Source organism: Nelumbo lutea, chromosome 8 (genome assembly GCF_056320005.1).
Source record: "Nelumbo lutea isolate HS-2025 chromosome 8, American lotus-T2T, whole genome shotgun sequence".
Classification (NCBI taxonomy): Eukaryota; Viridiplantae; Streptophyta; class Magnoliopsida; order Proteales; family Nelumbonaceae; genus Nelumbo; species Nelumbo lutea.
The window spans coordinates 58,762,845-58,782,109 of record NC_142691.1 but is presented as its reverse complement, the minus strand read 5'-3'; the positions used below and the strand labels follow the sequence as shown (position 1 = coordinate 58,782,109).

At 37.0% G+C, this 19,265-nt stretch overlaps 1 protein-coding gene across 10 annotated transcripts; it reads right to left on the bottom strand.

The window, feature by feature from the left end:
• Positions 1-524: 524 nt before the first annotated feature.
• Positions 525-18,411, bottom strand: LOC148844408 (pre-mRNA-splicing factor). 10 transcript variants are annotated; one of them, XR_016103669.1, is made up of 7 exons: positions 18,103-18,411; positions 14,067-14,419; positions 11,247-13,563; positions 3,107-3,218; positions 2,696-2,870; positions 2,374-2,619; positions 525-2,127 (listed from the first exon to the last, which is right to left on the bottom strand). XR_016103669.1 is itself a non-coding variant. In XM_088959264.1 (5 exons), exons 3-4 carry the CDS (start codon positions 14,411-14,413, stop codon positions 11,283-11,285), a joined length of 2,628 nt encoding a protein of 875 aa, XP_088815390.1. In that variant the 5' UTR covers positions 14,414-14,419; positions 15,128-15,247; positions 18,103-18,310; the 3' UTR covers positions 3,296-3,611; positions 11,247-11,282. The 10 variants fall into 10 exon arrangements, 6 of the variants coding, with proteins under 6 accessions (XP_088815394.1, XP_088815390.1, XP_088815391.1 ...); XR_016103667.1 differs by lacking the exon at positions 2,696-2,870 and having other exon boundaries at positions 526-2,127; positions 2,374-2,695; XR_016103666.1 differs by lacking the exon at positions 3,107-3,218 and having other exon boundaries at positions 527-2,127; positions 2,374-2,705.
• Between the last annotated feature and the right edge of the window lie 854 nt (positions 18,412-19,265).

The following is a 19,265-nucleotide window of genomic DNA, read 5'->3' as shown; positions in this document are numbered from 1 at the left end:
CTGTTTAACATCAAGTTAGTGACATGGTGAGGTTTAGACATTTTGAAAAGTTGTGGTGAATTTAAGAGAAATGCTAAAAACTCTTGGTAAGTTTTAGACAATTTTCCTTTCTATAAAGATTCTGTAGAAACAAATCTTTATAGAAACATCCTAATTAATAGTTCACACTTCCCCCTAAATTTTGAAGAATACCAAACGATTGGTTACCACTTTTATGATACTGTTGGATTGATTGGTTATTAGATCTTTTTTAGGTATCATGTCTTTCCAGTATCATACACTCTTTTCAGAATCTACTTGCGTTTTGATTTTCCTTTGCATCTCAATGTGTATCTTAATATCCCAAATTATCAATATATCTCTTAAAATCGCTTCTCTGATACCTAACATATCCAGTGCTTTGAACCATGACCATAAAACGCCAAACATCATTCAAATGAAAGAGAACAATTAATTATTAATAAACCTTGAGAAAAAGGAATTTCAGAAACCCAGGAATTAAAATACAACTTTCAGATATTTGATGATTGTCTATGACTATGAGTTTCTGTTTAGCAGCATTGAACAACGGCTCAGGCCACTGTACATGTAGATTCATAAAAGAAACAAAATGAAAAAACAACACAAAAGGCTTTCACATGAAGATACGTACATCAACAAACTAAAGACGCTCTGCACAGGTAGACAGTGAGCTTCACAATACAATGATCCTTCTGGGCACCCGATTTTGCTAACTGATCTGTCATTGCATTTACCTCCTAAGGATCCAATTCATTTGTACATTCATGATACCCATAATTTCTTTAGCCTCGGCCAAATAATGTGCCAGCCTCCATGGCGGATCACCATCCTTTTTGCCCAATCATTTTATAGTATTTGCAAAATCGCCTTCAAATTCAATGGTTAAGAAATGCCCAGGTTTTATGCTATTCGGAGACTGATTAACAAAGTAGCCATAACCCAACCTTTTTTTTTATAGAAACCAAGAGGGGCTACACAAGACAGGGGGTAGAGTGTCCCCATAAATCAGAGTTACAAATACAAGCTAGATTCTAAGGAAGATCACTAAGATTGAGACTTACTGTACCCTGTAGGGACGAAAAGGCTTGAATGGCGAGCCAGTCTGCCGCTTGCTTAGGTTCCCGATAGACATGATTGTAGTCTAAGTCTTTGTTTGCTCGATTCTTCATATCCAAACACTTTTCAATGATGTTCCAAAGGTTCGAGGGGGTCAATGAGTCGTTTCAAACAAGAAATCATGATCAAGGAGTCACCTTCAATGATGATGAAATGGTTTGAGAAATTCATTGCCAAGTTGTGGGCCTCCCACACAGCCCAAGCTTCCACCAAGTTGATTGTCGTAGAACCTAAGTGGTAAGCCTTGTAATCTACCACCTCACCCATAAAGTTCCTAATTATGATTACAACTGAACACAACCCATTGTTTAACCAGGATGCATCGAAGTTAATTTTGATAGTACCAATTTTTAGAGTTTGTCACACAACATATTTGCATGACTTATGAGAATCAATCCCATTGGTCTTCAAATTGGTTTCATAATATACCGAAAAGGCCGATAGAGCTCTTTCAATCACCACTTAAATAGGGGTTGATGCATTATTAAAGGATTTTTTATTTCTATTTTTTCATATGTACCATAATAAAAATGCACACTTTTCTCTTTCATTGTTTCCTCCATTTAAATTTTTCTTACCAATTTTAAGCCACCAATCTTCCAATCAAAGATTAAATCCTGAAATACCCTAACCATAACCCAACCTTTAATATCAGGAAAGCCACTCAGACCACCATATACCCAGTAAATGCTACCATCTCTCCTCCGGATCACCCTCCTATATATCCCAGCCGCACCCGGTTTTTTTTTTTTTTATTGTATTGGCCCGTAGGCAGGATTACAAACTATTCGCACCAACTCAACTTAAAAAGCCTCCTCTAAAATAAGTCTAATACACGAAGGAGTCTGTTGCCACTGCTTTGGTACTGCGAGATATAAAGCTTCCTGGGCTAAACGATGTGCTACCTTGTTCCCCAAACGTTGGATGTAACTTATTTCAATGCCCTGCAATTGGCGATTATGGATCTAATGCGCCAAGTGATGAAAAAACCTGTGACAGGTAAAGATCAAAATTCCATTACGTATCAGCCCGTATTGACCGATTCCAATCATATCAGGCCCTTCCCGATACACCCCTACAGGGGTTATATCGGGTCAAGCCATGATTCAAAAGGCAGCCGAGACTTAAACAGACTCCTCTGAACTGATTTTGAAAAAAATAAATAAAAACATAAAAAACACCGATACAGGCCGATGCGCCCTCCATATTTAGAACCTTGGTCACAGAGACTGTTACCTGTAACGAATCTCCTTCAAGGATAACTCTCTGAAGCCGAAAAGGAGCTGTTAATTGTAAACCGTGCAAGAAAGCCAATGCTCCCGCTTGCAGTGGGAAAATTGCTCCTATCGGAGTTGCACCAGCAGCCACAAACTCTCCATTCGAATCTCTTACCGTGGTCCCGACTCCTCCCTTGCTGATGCTGAAACTTCCATCCACATTAACTTTAAAAGCTTATGGGGGTCGTGACCATGAGGGTTTCCACTGTTGTAAGACAATTGCAGATTTGTTTCTATAAAGATTCTTTACTAACCTCCATTACCCGAAGGAAAAGGCTTACCTGCACGAACCTATCCATTTCAGATTCAGTCATTGAGTTATTTTGTGGCTGGTGCATATCCATTAGAGAGAGTTCATTCTCTTTCCAAGCATCACCATAGACAGATGGCTAAATATCGACTTGAAGAAGTGAAGATTCATTTAACATTTGGAATCTTTTGTGTCCTTTCTACCTACTGCAGATTTTACACTACTTGAGTTATGTTTCTACCAAAAAAATAAAAATATATAAAATGGCTATGGTTGGTTTCATAGAAAATAAGGAAGAAAGTAGAGAGGAAGTTCTTAACAGATTTTGTAAAAATCCCTTGGGAATTTTTCTTCAGCTTTCTGTTCCTCTTATTTTCCATCAAATCACACAACCTTAGGGCTACAAGTTCAAAAGAAAACATGTTAGGCAAACAAACCTTACCTGCATTCTCCTTCATAGCTTCAAGGAACAAGAAACCACAGACGGGATCAACTTGGACAGGGCTTCAATTAGTCTTACACCAACAAAATTGGAAGGATTTAGGGTTTTCCTTCTGCTTTGGAGGAAGAATAAGATCTTGAGGTCTTAGTAAATGTGTAACAACACTTACAAAGGGTTACACTACTAAGATATAAAAGCGCCAATTAAACATGCATTTTCACAGATTTTCCCAATTTAAAGGGGAAAAGAGCAATTGACGGTTACAAGCATCCCTTAAACTTGAAGATGAAACTTGCCATTAAACACAACACACTTCAACTGGTTTTCCAAGTTATACGACACCATTTTTTACAGGTTTTCTGCATTCAAAGAAAAAGGGCAAAATAAAAACAATTTCCATTGTGCAATCAGACTTCACATAGTTTGCATCCAGTGTTTTACCATCCCTTGAAAAAGAGACTCGTTATCACCAGCTTTACCATTGCACTAGAACCAGAAACGACTTCTGAAATTAGAACCAAAACCAATCAACACCTAAACATAAACAGAAGCATCACATGCATTATAACATCTAAAACAAACATTTCTTCTTTATTCTTTTCTTTTTTTATTTTTTCTTTTTTTTTCTTTTCATTGCTTTGGAGGGGGCGGTACAACATGTAGCATATTAGCAAAGTTCATTGTGAGAGGAACCACTATAACATGGAAACTACATTGAAACATGCATACACATTTGACGAAGGATCTCATTTCAATCTACTTGTGCTAGCAGGAGAACATATTAAACATAGAATACTACCACAAAATATGGGCCTATATGCAAAAAATCATGTAGCACTACCAAAGGATCCTCTTTGAATTGAACCTTTTAGTGGTTGGAAGGAAAATATCATATATCTAGTAATGCTACAGAGCATGGAAACTAAAATACTGACAGAACAATATTACAAAAGGATCCTCTTTCAATCTTCCCTTGGTTCCAAATAAAGAACAGGGTCAACCAAAATTACCGCATTGGGTGGCAGTTGAGATGAGTTAAAGGTCAAGGCAATGCCACTGAAAGGAGCAAATGAAACACATTCCAGTAAAACTATGCAATTTAAGTAATGAAATCATGTGCAATTAATAATACACAAACCTCAAGTATTGCATAAAGCCTGAGCATCATAAGTCAGAAGGCCCATCAAGTCTTGACAATAATTAACCAAGGTGAACAACCTTAGGTTCTAAACCCAAGCCTGGCACCCAATTATTGCCCACACACTCAGCTTCTTCTGTCTATCATAGGATATGTCCTATAAGCTCTTCTAGTCTGCAGATGCTCACAGGAACTAAGACTGTAAATACCCCTCCACAACCCCCAAGGATCCTACAAACTTTTATGCACCCTCCAAGGAAGATAATGGGCCTCAATCACAAGGGGAAGACCCTGTGGAGCTCAAGTGGTCAACTGGAACATCTGAAAGGAAAGGAACCTTGTAAACTTTGCTAACAAAAGGAGGTTCTGAGGATGATCTGATGCTTCAGGCATTGGTCACTCTTCCCTCATGATTATCATCCAATGAAATGTACAGAAAAATCCCTCGTCACCTGTTTTCTGAGTGTAGTACGCTTTTTGGTTGCTGCACTTATTAGCTGCTAAATATGGATTTTGTTTTCAGTTACATGGAATGCCCCTTGGTTTTGATAGCCCTCCTAGTAAGATGTGGTTCCTTGTTGTACATGATCTAAACATGTAAACCTCAGCTTTCACAGTTAAGTAAATACAATATATTACCTTTTTTCTCATATATATTTAATCAACAGACCAACCCCCTACCCCAAGCCATGAGCCACAAACCCATTCCCATGACACTTTCATTCTTTTTTTTTTTTTTTGATAATTGCATGAAACCATCATTCATCATTCTTTTCTTTTTTTTTCGTTTATTTTGGTAGAAAAACCTTCATCATTCTGATGAACTAAGTAACAAATGCCTCAGATGGACTACAAGCCTTAGCACTTTCTGGAAACCCCTCCCTCCACCAAGAAACAACAATTAAAGTCATATCCTCATGCAAGCATCCAACTCATCTTTACCTTCCTCGGCTCATCTCCCGGTCTCCACCACTTGTTTGAAAATCAATGGAGAAAGAGACCCCTTCCCTTTCGCATATATACTTGAAAGCTGAATCTCTTTAAGATACACATCTAACCCCAATAGAAAGATAAACTCCTTTGCAAGTCCCTATCCTGTGAAAGGGGATGGGCCTCTAACAACTTTTAATATGGCCCAGGCTAAGGAGACTACAAATGTGATGTAATCAACTGCAGAATGGGTCAGCCCTTTAGGCTTAGTTTGGGAAGAATACACATAAAAATATGTACAGTGTGAAACCTTGTATGTGATATTTCTAAACCTTGTATTTGTACTGTACATATTTGTATTTATACTCTTCCCAAACTGAGCCTTAAGGCCCTTATACCAGCTAATGGATACTTGATCATTGACTGCAGTTTTTGTTCAACCAAACCACCAACTTCAAAACCTTGCCCACCAAGTTTGACCAATGAAACCCAACCCACAACCATCAGGCCAACCTTCCAACCACACAACACCTTATCATGAGGGAACTTCTTGATGTATGGGTACGTGATCATTGACTGTAGTTCTTGCTTCAACCATAACAGTAACCCCCAACTTAAAGCACCAAGCTTGACTAATGAACCCAACCCACAAACCACATGCCAATGCTCCAACCATACCACAACATATTACAAGTTCTTGACATATTTGGAATTAAAAGCATCAAAATTCAGACTATTACCATCTAAAATTTGGGCTCCTTATTTAAAATTTGAATGGGAGAGAATTATCAGTCTTGTCTAACATCCCACAAACTTCCCAATTGGAATCTGGAGCACCTCAAGTAAAGAATCCAGTAATGCTTTTATCTTTCCGACATTTCATTTTTTTATTTGATGAATTTCAACTTTTCAAATTGTATAATCAAAAGCCTCACTAAAACCAGTGTGCAAACTAGAACATGTCTATTTCTTCAATCTAACCAAGAATGATGAATACCAATAATGCCAAGTAGATCAATAACCTTCCAAAACCTCTTGTCTCTTACCAAAGATGTGGGGGTTAAAATGGAGGTCGAACTGTGATGACATGGCATATATGTATATACACTGTAGGTCGTATAAATACTATATATAACGTATTTTACAAATTATATTATGTTCAAATGTGCTGGATTGGCATGTTTCTTAATTTTCAAAGCAAATGACCAGGGTTCAAACCCCTTAACTCACATTTTCTTTAAAATATGTGTAAATAAAGTAATATATACAATAAAGTCATTAACCAACACAAATAAAAGAGTAGATTAATAGAAATTGAGCAATACACATAAATATGAGGTCATGGGTTCAAGTCTTGCTATGCCATTTGTTACATTTCAACTCAATTAGTGATCTAGGCAGTTTTATGAAACCGGAACCTGTTCTCTGGTTCTCCGGTTTAACCGGACAGTCAGCTGGTTTTATCAAGTCCAGTTTCTGAGGTATGACCAAACCGACTAATGCTCCTGGTCATGGTTTAACTGGTCTGACCAATAGGTCCAGTCTGATTTCTTAAACACAGTTATAAACTTGTCAAAAAATTAAGTTAGATACAGAAAAAACTTAAATACATAATTTATCATATTTCAATCCCTATGCACCATATATGTAATTTATAGTTAATACAAAAGAGTTTGCCACAGGTATACTAGACGCCTAAGAAGATATAATCAAGGTTGACTTAACTACTCCACAATTTCACATACAATGCACAAGGAACATCACCCCCAAATCTCATCCAACCTATCAATTGTAACCCCCCCCCTCCAATGCCTACTCAATCCAATCTCAAGGAGGATCACAATCTCAATCCAGTCTATCGTCATCCATGAGATTCTGTCCTTAATGAGTTCCTATTGTGTTGGTGGTTTGAGTTGCGACTTGCAACCCACTCCATGGCCAACATGAATCAAGTTGAGAAAACCCAAAAGGAAAATTTCGCAGCCCACCATGACCACCACCGGGAGTGCAGGGGTAGAGACCCTGTGGTACAGATCTGCATCAATAATGGAATCAACTCAAATATGGACTCTAGAGAGTTGTTTCTTGGAAACAGCCCAATATCTTGTGCAGGAGGCTGTCTTGTATCTTGAGCAGTAGGAAAAAGAGAGCACAAGAGTGTATGAGATACAGTGAGAGAGAGGGTATTTCAGGTGTATCGGGGAGCAAGGGTTTGGTGAGGGAGGTTGTATACACTAGAACTGTAATCTCTGCTACTGTTAAGAAACAGCCCAATATCTTGCATCGGAAGCTATTTTCTATCTTTTTTTGATCATTGAATAGTAAGATTTATTAAATCATAGCCAAAGAGAGTACAATTCAGGGAGAGGCACGAGAAGCTACCTCCCCCTTAAGGAGATGGAGGATTCCATCGACCCTTTTGTTGAAACACAGATGACAGAACAAAGGACAAAGAAATTGCAGAGAAACCCAATACAAAGTAACCCGATTAGCCCCTTGTTTAACAAGATAATCAGCCAAGGCATTTGCCAATATACCCACCCACTGAAACCTAACTGTCATATTCCTCGCGAGCCATTTAACCTTTTTTAAAACATCCTTAAATCCCCAAGTGACAGTACCCAGGTTAGCTAACCATCCTACTACCACCTTGGAATCTCCTTCAATGATTAAGTTCTGCACTCCAAGTTGATATGCAATCTGTATCCCCTGTACCACAGTTAGGAGTTCAGCCCTCATAGAGTCTCCTATTCACATGGTCATGAGAAAAGAGAGAATATTGCTGTCAGCGTTTCTCAATACACCACCAATGCCAGATAGTCCTGGATTGCCCTGACTACTCCCATCAAAATTCAGCTTAACAAAACCCTCCATAGGCGGAGTCCAAGTTGCTTGAATTCTGGGTTTCTTAAAAGAAGTAAAGGCAACTGCAAACCAATTCCTCCTTATATCATCAAAGGAGTAATTTTCAAAGAGTTTTAAGGATTTCAGCCACAGAATAGCCCTTGTCAAAATACACTCCTTGACCTCAAGAATGGTTCTTTCCTTCTCCTAAAATATTCTGGCATTCCTTTCTTCCCAAATAGTCCAAATGAGAGCTGATTTTATACATTTTAAGTTTTAACATAATTCTCCCTCTTTTCATGGGCCACACAAAGGTAGATGGAGAAAACAACAAATTTACCTCAGCTGGCAAGTTCCACCTGCACCCAAACAGATCAAATATCCAATTCTAAATAGCTGCAGCAAAAGAACAGGAAATCAATAAATGGTAACAGTCCTCAATCTGCACTTTGCACAGGGTACACCAGTTAGGGGATAATCACAAGGTCTTTTCTTCTGCAGGTTATCCAGCATGTTGATTTTACCATAGTAAACTTTCCAACAAAAGACAGCTAATTTTGGGGGAAGCTACCTTCTATCTTGAGCAGCAGGAAAAGAGAGAGCATGAGAGAGTATGATATATAGTGAGACGGGATATTTCAGGACCTCATGTGTATAGGGGAGCAAGGGTTTGGTGAGAAAGGATGTATACACTACAACCGTAATCTCTCCTACTGTTTTTTTCTTTTGATAAATACTCTCCTATTGTTCTATAGTGGATTTCTTTGTCCTCTAATGCTTGTGGACGTAGGCTACAAGCCAAACCACATAAATCTGTGTTCTTTTAGCTCCCTGTTTCTTCTTGTTTTCTTCCAATTTTTCTCCATTTGCCAATCGTTTTTAGTAATTCTAGGCTACACTTTGTGAATCTGTATTTCTGGGCTTCACTGCTTGAATACTCACAATATTGTTGGGCTTTGCATCCCTATGAATCTTTCTTTGCAATAGAGCTGTGATCCGGAGTTACAAGATACCTGTGATTCCATTATTACACTTCAGAATTGCAGTTGGAACTTGCACCTAAAGTGAGAATCACAGCAAGAAATCGTGCCCATAGTGGGATTCACACCACAGTTCCCATCTCCAAAAGGTCCATATAAAGATGAACTGATTTGTATATTATGGTCTCTAATCAAACCACAAACCTCCAATCATGTTTTCCACCAGGCAACTATAACTGTCTTGAATACATTTAGTAAAGATAGGGAATAGGGATCTCTCCCCAAATTAATGGCACAACCTCCAACAACCTACAAAAAGGTCAAACATCCAACTCGTCGCAGCCTGGGAGTCTCCCCCTATTGTTATGTTCGATTTCTTGGAGAATAAGTTTGAAAGTGAAAGTTGCATGAAAAACCTAAAATACCTAAAGGATTTCACACAATTTTCCCTAGTAAGCAGGTGCAGAATCCAACTAGCCCTACCAAGGCTAACTTTCTTGTCTGGGTGTGGGCTTTAAATAAGTGTCTTTCAAGAGTTAATCTGATTAGGCGTGGAGTCCAGATTTCAGATTTGAATTGTGGCCTATGTGGATTGTTGCCTGAGCCTGCGGATCATCTCAGCATTCAGTGTCCTGTGTTTGCTAAAATTTGGGAGCAATTCATCAAGGCGGCTGGCATTAACTGGGTCATGCCTGGGTCTGTCAAGGATGTTTTGTGCTGTTGGAAGTTGTCTGGTCTGAGAAAGAAAGGGAAGCTGGTCTGGAAAACAAGATCCTGAAGACCTAATACAGATTGCAGTAAATAGGCTTGCTGGACCCTTGGCTTTCTGTTGTATCCGAGTTTAAAAACCAGAATGTGTTTCAGCTTCTTAAAAGAGGAATAAAAATACCAACTCTAAGCTCTAGCCAATTTTCCCCTTAATTATCTCCCAGACAGACAGTTATGGCTTAACCAAAGGGATAGGGTGGGGAAGCTGAGATTCTGGTCTCACATTTGCACTTTGTATATGACGTTATCATTCTTTGTAATGATGTTGAAGAGAGGGAAGTTAAGAATCTCAAACTTTTCATCAAATACTTATCAGAAAACCTCAAATTTGAGAATAAACTTCAGAGAGAGATATTGAGTAGGCATTAACCTTGAGAGGTCAGATGAAGAGATATATGCCTAGGTATTCGGAACTCCTATATCATCTTTGCCTATGAACTATCTAGGATTACCTTTAGCCTTTAGGAGGCAACCCTAGATCCATTACACTTTAAACTCTGGTTCTGGACATCAGATTATCCAAAAAACTTGCCTCTTGAATCCATAACAGTCCATAAGTATTTTGTTTAACATAACATTAAGTTGTGGTTATTTTAGGATTGAGATGAATGCATTGAATCAACTCTTCCTGTTTTTGTGATAGAATAACTACTAATCACGGTTGTGCTTCCATCTTCATTTAAAGGGCATTTAGGGTTAGGTAATCCAATTTATGAACAGGCATAGCTCCCTCTATACATGATTGTTGTAAGAGGCTGGTCCTTGCAAGAAGTTTAAAAGAGTACAAGTAAAAAAATAGTGAAGGAATAGAAACTATCAACAAAATGAAAGAGAAAGATATTACACTTTTCAACTGATAAATTGAAGAGAAAATGAACAAAATCAGAGTAGTTCCTCTTTGACTCCCTTCAAATGACAGTACAAAAGGGGATATAATGAGTATATAAAATATGCTAGGGCCAGAGATGATTGTTGTAATGGAAAAGATTTTCTGTTGGGATATTGTGTGTTGGCACACAGATCTTTTTTGTCCCTTGGAAAGCCATGTCTTCTTTATTTGGGCCTGCCTTTAGATGTTAACCCTATTCCTTTTTTAAGACTTTCACTAAATGAGGCCCTTGCATGAGGAACGCTTTTTTTATGTCTGATAAGAAGTTACCTGATACCAATTTTATCACCTATTATTGGCAATTGGGCATTCAGGGTGTCCTTTTATCATTAGATTTGGAGTGAAAATTGAAATTTGTGGCTTGAATTCCAAATTTCCAATAATATAGTTCACATGAGTTATAGTAGAGTAAATTACAAAAACATGCTTAAATTGAGCAGAAATTTAAAGGCCATTTATCAAGTGTTCTCCCAATGAATGATATTGCTAAGGCAAGAAAACAGAGTCAATAAAGAAGCAATTTTAAGAAAAAAAAAAAGAAAACTTTGAAAGTCAAAATTCTATATTATTATGAAAATATTAAACACTCACCATACTTGCAGTCCATTCCATGAATGGAAATTCATTTCATCCTTGACGTCTATACCAATCATCATCAAGACTGCTATTCTCATACTTACTTTTCCCCCTTGACTGATACTCATCCTCATACCTGGTCCTCTTGGCATCTATCTGTCTATAAATCTCATGCCTTCCACATCCATGTTCATAGTCTCTTCCATGACTTTTGCCACTCTGTTCTTGTTCATCATCTCTTTTGTGCTTTCTGCTTTCATGCTTGTTTTCTCCATCCTCCTCATGCCTTTTGCTCCCACGCTCTTCCACATATCTATCATGCCTTCTGCTCCCATGCTCCTCGTCATCTCTCCCATGCCTTCTTCCCCCATGCTCTTCTTTCTCCCCCCTCTCATGCCTTCTGCCCCCATGCTTTTCTTCTTCATCCCTCTCACACTTTATGTTATTGTGTTCTTTCTCTTCACCCTTTCCAAGCCTTCTGCTTCCACGTTCTTCTTCATCCCTTCTGTAATCCCTATCCCCATGTTCATCATTGTATCGTCCTCCATTTGACCATCTCTCCCCTGATCTATTGCGACTGGAGTAATCTTCCCTCTTCTGATCATCCTTGCTCTTGTATGCTCTGTTATCCATATCAAATTCAACTTTACCATCTCTGAGCTGCTCCTGAGATTCTGCCTTTTTTCCCAAATTCCGGTTTCTTGACTTGAATTCTGGTTGGTCATCATGGTTCTCATCTTCCAATTTCCTTTTACCTCTCATGTCATGACTCCCGAAAATATCATCTCTGCTTGACTCATACTGTTTCCTTTTTCCCAATTTCCCCACCAGGTCCCTTCCACTCTCCTGATGACCATCATCATCACTACAATGACCACCCTTCTCTTTCCTTTCATCATTGTGCTGAATGGCTCTAGACCTGAATCCCCTTTCTTCTGCAGCAGCTCTTGGAGCATTTCTGTAACCTTTCTTAATCAGGTCATCCCCATAAACCCTCCTGGTCTTGTCTTCAATGGACTTCTTTCTAGCTCTCTCAGGGATGTGATCACTACCACTACCTGAATCACCGTTGCTGCTGCTGTAGTCAGAACCATCACTACTGATGCTCCCACTGTCAGTTGAGAAATCTGCCCCTCTTCTGGTTACCCTGTGTCTTCCCAGATGCTTTTTAGCATTCCTCCCACTGGTATCAGAATCTTCTTCATCAGTATCTTTCCTTTTACTTCCATGGCGTTTCTCAATCTTTGCCTTTGAAAATTTTCTCGACCTATCAGGATCAGAATCATCATCCACTCTGTGCCCATGTCTGCTGTTTCCATATTTCTTATCATCAATTTTGATGTTCCTCCTCTTATCTTTTGTGTTTAAGTCATCTCTGTCACTGTCTTCATTTCTATGGCTGTGATTCCTCTGTTTCTCTCTTTGATTTTTTCTTCTTCCTCTTTCGCTATCAGTATCAGAATCATGTCTTCCTCTTGTTTTCAATTGTTGGTTCCCTGTTTGGCTTTTGTGGTTTTGTAAATTGCTATCTGAAGATTCTGAACTAGATTCATCATCGGAATCATGTCGTCTACGAGTGTTAACAAGCTTTTCCATTTCCTTTTTGGCATTTCTTTGTCCAACATCATCATTGTCAGAATCAGAACCACTATCACGTCTTCTTCCCTTGCGATTCTTTGGACTCCTCTCCCCACTACTGCTATCAGAATAACTATCATGTCTTCTCCCTTTGTGAAACTTTGGACTCTTCGCCCCACTACTGCTATCAGAATCACTGTCATGGCTTCTTCCTTTGTAGTGCTTCTTTGGACTCTTCTCCCCACTACTGCTATCAGAATCACTATCCTGTTTTCTTCCTTTGTAGAGCTTCTTTGGACTCTTCTCCCTACTACTACTATCAGACTCATTTCCACTGCTATCTGAATCAGAATAATCATTATTGCAGTTTTTCTTTCTGTCATATTTCTTTTGGCGTCTTGAGTCATAATATTTATCCCTCCCACTTTCACTCTTCTTCATGCCCTCGTTTGCAACATCCTTTACAGCTTTGGTATCTTCCACTGTTTGTGTCTCCCTTCTATCTCTATCCTGTTCTGAACTCTTATATTTATCCCTCGGTTGTCCCTGGTCCTCCTTTACGTAAACATTTTTTCTTTCCTTCACTTTTTCATCATCACTCTTTTCAGACTCTGTTTCTACTATTTCACCCGGCTCTTTTTGTTCTTGAACTTTAGATGTGTCATCACCTCCAGTTATTCCAAGTGCAGCTCTTAATGTCTCCATCTGTCTCTCTTTCCTCGCAGCAATTTGGTGAGTTTGTGTGTCTGAAACCCTAGAAAAACAATCCAACAAACATAATTATAGGAATTTAAAGTGCACGTTCCAAAATCTAACAAAAAGAACAAGACACAATAACCCTCTGGTTTCAAACAGAAGAAGAGTTTTCCAAGATACAAAACGTTTACCATTTTAACATAAGTAAAAGAAAATTAAAATTTACCAGAGATACAGAAATTGGAGGGAAAAGAAAGTTGGTCAAGCTCAATAACTCCCTCAACTCTGAGTTAAATATATGCCTCCAGGGCACAGCCATAAAGAAATAGATTCGTAAGATACCCCACCATAAAGCCAAAAGAAGAAGCAAATTAGCATACCCAGTTCTGGTTTCTACTGTCAATATTTCCAATAATATCATTTCAGAAAACAAAACCCTAAAATCTAATTGCAGATAACTAAGAACACCAAAGTTCCGTAACCAAGCCATAGAAACGAGTGCCATGCTTTCAATTTTCTCCATATTAATGATGTAAACAAGGGAAGGGTAAGGATCGTTACTTCTTCTCCATCTTCATGCTGCCTCCGGCATTATTGTTGTCCTCTGAAGCTGCAGCCGCCTCCAATGCTTTCCTTGCCTCCTCGAGCTTCTCAGTGATCTCGTCATCGGTGTATCCCTGGTCGATCAGTTTATCTTCTAGAAACACGAGCTTCAGCTGTATCTGTCTTTTCATGTCATGCTCGAGGATCTCTCTGTTCGGCTTCTTAACACCGGCAGTACCCTGACCAGCCTCAAATCCCATAGTTTCAACCTTCCCAGTCCTGGGCTTTACGAAGAACTTGTTGCTTTGGATGTACCCATTCGTTCCCGACCCTCTTGGGGTCTGCAAGCCGATTCCGTTGTACATTGCTCACTGGAAACAAAATAATAAATATCTGATTCAACAGAATTCTTCGCAAATTTTGAAATCATTTGCAGATTATTAAAAGTTGAGAAAAAAAGAAAGAAAGAACAGATTCAGTGAAATAGAATAACAATTTATTCCAAAGGATAACAAATTAAGATGGGAAAAAACGAGTACAGATGAAGAAACAACGAAACCCTAAAAGAAAAAACTGCAAAGAAACCCTAGCATTAGAGGCAAATCCAATTAAGCAGGCATTTGGCAAGTCTTTTTTAAAAGATCTTCCAAAATCTCAAGACCTGAAAACACCAATGTGCTTTCCCAAATAGATCTTTAAAGATCAAAGACCGTTTGGTTGTAATTTTTTCAAAATATCTTCTCAAAAGCTAAAAAGATTGAAGGACCATTTGGTAAACATACTTGTGCGCAAGGTTCAAAATATCGATACGTATCGGGCTGTATCAGCCGATATGTATCGCTTCGGGAGCTTCCTGATACGCCCCTACAGGGGGTGTTTCAGGGTACCGACCGGTTCAGGGGGTGGACAGACCTTAAACCGACCCATCTGAACCAGATTTGAAAAAAAACTAAAAAAAATAAAAAACAGTAGTCGATATGCCTCTATTGGTGTATCGGGTGTATCAATATCGGGTGTGGGACCTAGTAATACATAAAAAACATGCAAATAGTACTTGTGGGTTCCACTTACATATTTACCTATGCAAAATATTAAAGTGAGCCTCACTCATACATTTTCCTATACAAGATATCAATGTAGTCCCCATCTGCACATTGACATATGTGATCATCACCTATGGGCCCCACTCACACATTCACCTATACAAAAAATCAATGTGGGCCCCATATAATTCATCACATAACAAATAATTATTTCAATACATGAAATTAGTTTAACATGAATACTTCTTTTGACAAATAGTTCAATAAAAACAATCCAATACATGTTATATTACAAAAAAAGGGAAACTTATGGTTTGCTCCCCCTCAAAAAATTTATTGGTTTTTTGAATGTATTGTCCCAAACCCCCACCTATGCTACAATGCCCCATTGAATTGTGATCTATTCCCCCACTTGTCCTTGTTCCTAACTGTACATACTCAAAATTTTCTGAGGTGGAGAAAAAAACACCAAAATTGAATAAAATGGTTATTCAATTGGAACCATATACCCAAAACTAATACATAAGTGTTGACAGCCAAGTACAGATGATCAGTGCTGAATCTGGAACACGGTCATTAGATTGAATCAACACTGCCCAAGAGGTCCCATAATCATATTGCAGCCACTAAAGAATGATGAATGTTTTGTTTTGGTTTCTTCACGCAGCAGCTAATGATTGCAGAATGAAAGGGTGATGACTGGTAACAGATCGTTTTAGGTCTTATTTTACTTCATTTGTATTGCATTCAAACAAAATAAGGTAAATTTTGAATTAAACAAAAATAATTCAGAATTTTCACCCAAATCATTTGTACTACCATAGTTTTTACAAAGCAATATATTTTGTAGGAGATGTTACAAATATCATAGGAGAATCATAAATAGTAGTATATCATATGCAAACAAAAGAAGGTTCAGGCCATACCACAAAGCAAAATAGTAGATTTCAGGTCTGGAAATTTTAACTCAGTAGCAAATTCATGATGGAATCACATGAGAGTTTTCAGATTTGAAAAGTAATAATTCAAAAATAATTCAGAATTTACACCCAAATCATTTGTACTACCATAGTTTTACAAAGCAATAGATTTTGCAGGAGATGTTACAAATATCATAGGAGAATCATAAATAGCAGTATATCATATGCAAACAAAAGAAGGTTCAGGCCATACTACAAAGCAAAATGGTAGATTTCAGGTCTGAAAATTTTAACTCATAGTAGCAAATTCATGATGGAATCACATGAGAATTTTCAGATTTGAAAGGTAATAATTCAAAAATAATTCAAATTTTCACCCAAATCATTTGTACTACCATAGTTTTACAAAGCAATAGATTTTGCAGGAGATGTTACAAATATCATAGGAGAATTATAAATAGTAGTATATCATATGCAAACAAAAGAAGGTTCAGGCCATACTACAAAGCAAAATGGTAGATTTCAGGTCTGAAAATTTTAACTCATAGTAGCAAATTCATGATGGAATCACATGAGAATTTTCAAATTTGAAAGGTAATTAATAGTAGTACTTCTTAAATGCAAACAAAGCAAGACCCAAACCATGTTACATATAAAAATAGGTATATCATATGCAAACAAAAGAAGGTTCAGGCCATACTACAAAGCAAAATGGTAGATTTCAGGTCTGAAAATTTTAACTCATAGTAGCAAATTCATGATGGAATCACATGAGAATTTTCAAATTTGAAAGGTAATTAATAGTAGTACTTCTTAAATGCAAACAAAGCAAGACCCAAACCATGTTACATATAAAAATAGGAGCTTTCAGGTCTGAAAAAAGTAATTCATAGTAGCAAGTTCATGAGGAAATCACATGAAAAATTTCAGACTTGAAAACACATACACACACATTTCAAGACCATTCTTTTCCTTTCTTCTCCTTCAGGTTTCTTCTAATTGTATATTTATAGTCACTGATGTTTTTACTTTTTTTAAAGTTGCATGGTTTATCACAGTCCACAGTTAAGGCTGCAAGTTTTGAAGTTTTCGAAATGCACAAAGCACCAATTATAAATCATAAGAGAAAAGCAATATAAAGAATTTATCACTTTCATTATCTCTCTTCTAGCTAAAAGACATACTTACAATATCTCAATTTAGAAGGTTGTTTGACTGCATAGGAAGCCTCTAGTTTATCACATCCATAGGCTTACCATGTTTAAGGGGTGATGAGTATTAAGCCTAGATATGGTTACAACCTCTTAGACGGGTTATTAATTTCATTATGGACTCAATAATTAAGACATGGAATTAACTATTAACCAAAAGTAACATGTAAATAGATAAATAGAAATAGTTTTAAGCCTTTAAGGGAGGCCAAAAACTCTTGGAGTTTCAAACCACCAAAAGTTTAACAATCAAATCCTATGAGATATCAAAGATGAACACAATATTTGAACCCCATGAGATAACAGGTAAAAGTGTTTATTCTTTGCTCCAACTTCATGGACTCTATTTCAGAATAGGCTATGCAAACTCTTATTATGGATACCAGGCCAGAAGTTGTTTAAATCCAAGAAAACTTTACATACTCAAGTAGAACAAGAAAAAACATTTAATGCATCGTTCAAAATGACATACACTGGGTCCAATATTATGATGCAAATAAATTAAAAGGTTCCAGATATCAATTTGGATTGGTCCGAGCTGCAAGTTGAATTCATTTGGAAAGTGGAAACCAGTTCTGTGAGCTAGTCTGATACGGTGGAAACAAGTCTCACCAAAATTTTAAAGCTTGAATTTTAAATAAGAACCTGGTTTTGGACGGTGGAAGCAAGTTTAAAAAGGAATTTCAAGATGAAGATTCATTCTGCCATTCTAGATATTGCTCTACTCGACAACCCTAAAGGGTATCTAACAATAGTTATTAACTAACCTGTTAATCGGAAGATCATTTTGATGAAATTCAACTAAAAATAAGAGCAAACTAAAAATTGTTCCACAAGCAAATCAGGAGATCGTATCATTATCAAATGATGGGGATCATACCCGGTTTTGAATCAGATTTCCTGACTTCGGACAGAACAAGTGAGAGAGAGGGGAGAGATCATATCTGAAAGGAACCTAGGTAAGAGTAGAGATTTGGATCGAAGAAGAAATAGAAAACTGAAGGAAAAAATAAAAGAAGAAGAAGAAAATGAGGGTTTTTCGAATGCCCTTTCTCAATCCATATGCTCAAAAAGACCTGAAGCTTCAAATGAACGGAAAAGCTTAAAATGACCTTTCTCAAGCTTTTTGGGAGGCCTGTCTTTTCGGCTTCCTCTCTTTTGGTTATCGAACGGAAAAACTTAAAATCAGTCTTCGAATCTTTGAAATTTTTGAAAGACCATATAGAAAGGCTTATCAAACGTCCCCTAAATTAAATAAGAGGAACAGGAAGCATGGAGGTAGTCGTTGTAATATTGCTTGTCTTATTTTCTCTTTTTTGCAATTAGAATATGAAAACACAAACTCAATTACCATTACTTGTAAATGATCATATAAATTCAATTTTCATTAATTATGTCTAGTAATTATCTCTTTATTTAAATTAATATTGAATGACAATATATCTACTACTACACCATTATGCTTAGATTATTTGTCCTTATCACATGGATATAAGGTTTTGAGAGAAACACTATTATTATTATTATTATTACTTGTTGTTTTGTATTGGATGTTTATCATATTTGTTTAATGATATTTATCTTCACCAAAAAGAATAGAATTAACTCTAAATTCTTGATCTCTCAATCAAAATGTGTTTAGAAATGGTTAATATAATGCAGATACTTACCTTAGTTTTCATGTAGATCATAAAATTTAAATCAAATATCATTTATCTAATGTTTGTCATATCATTACTTCAACACTATAGTATATACTAGTATTTTTTCTAACTAGTAATTAAGTACATGCATTTCATGTGAGAAATTTTTCTTCATTTTAATTACTTGAATTTTCGATATATCATAGTTAAGATAGAAATTGAAAATTAACAAAAGTAACAATATTATTAAAAATAAACTTAAATGACTGTAGTAAATGAGTATGTGCATTGCACGTGGAAATTTTAAATTATAACTACATTTATTATTATTATTATCATCATCATCATCAATATTATTGTTATTAAAATTTGTATTTCATTTCTATCATAAATAAAAATA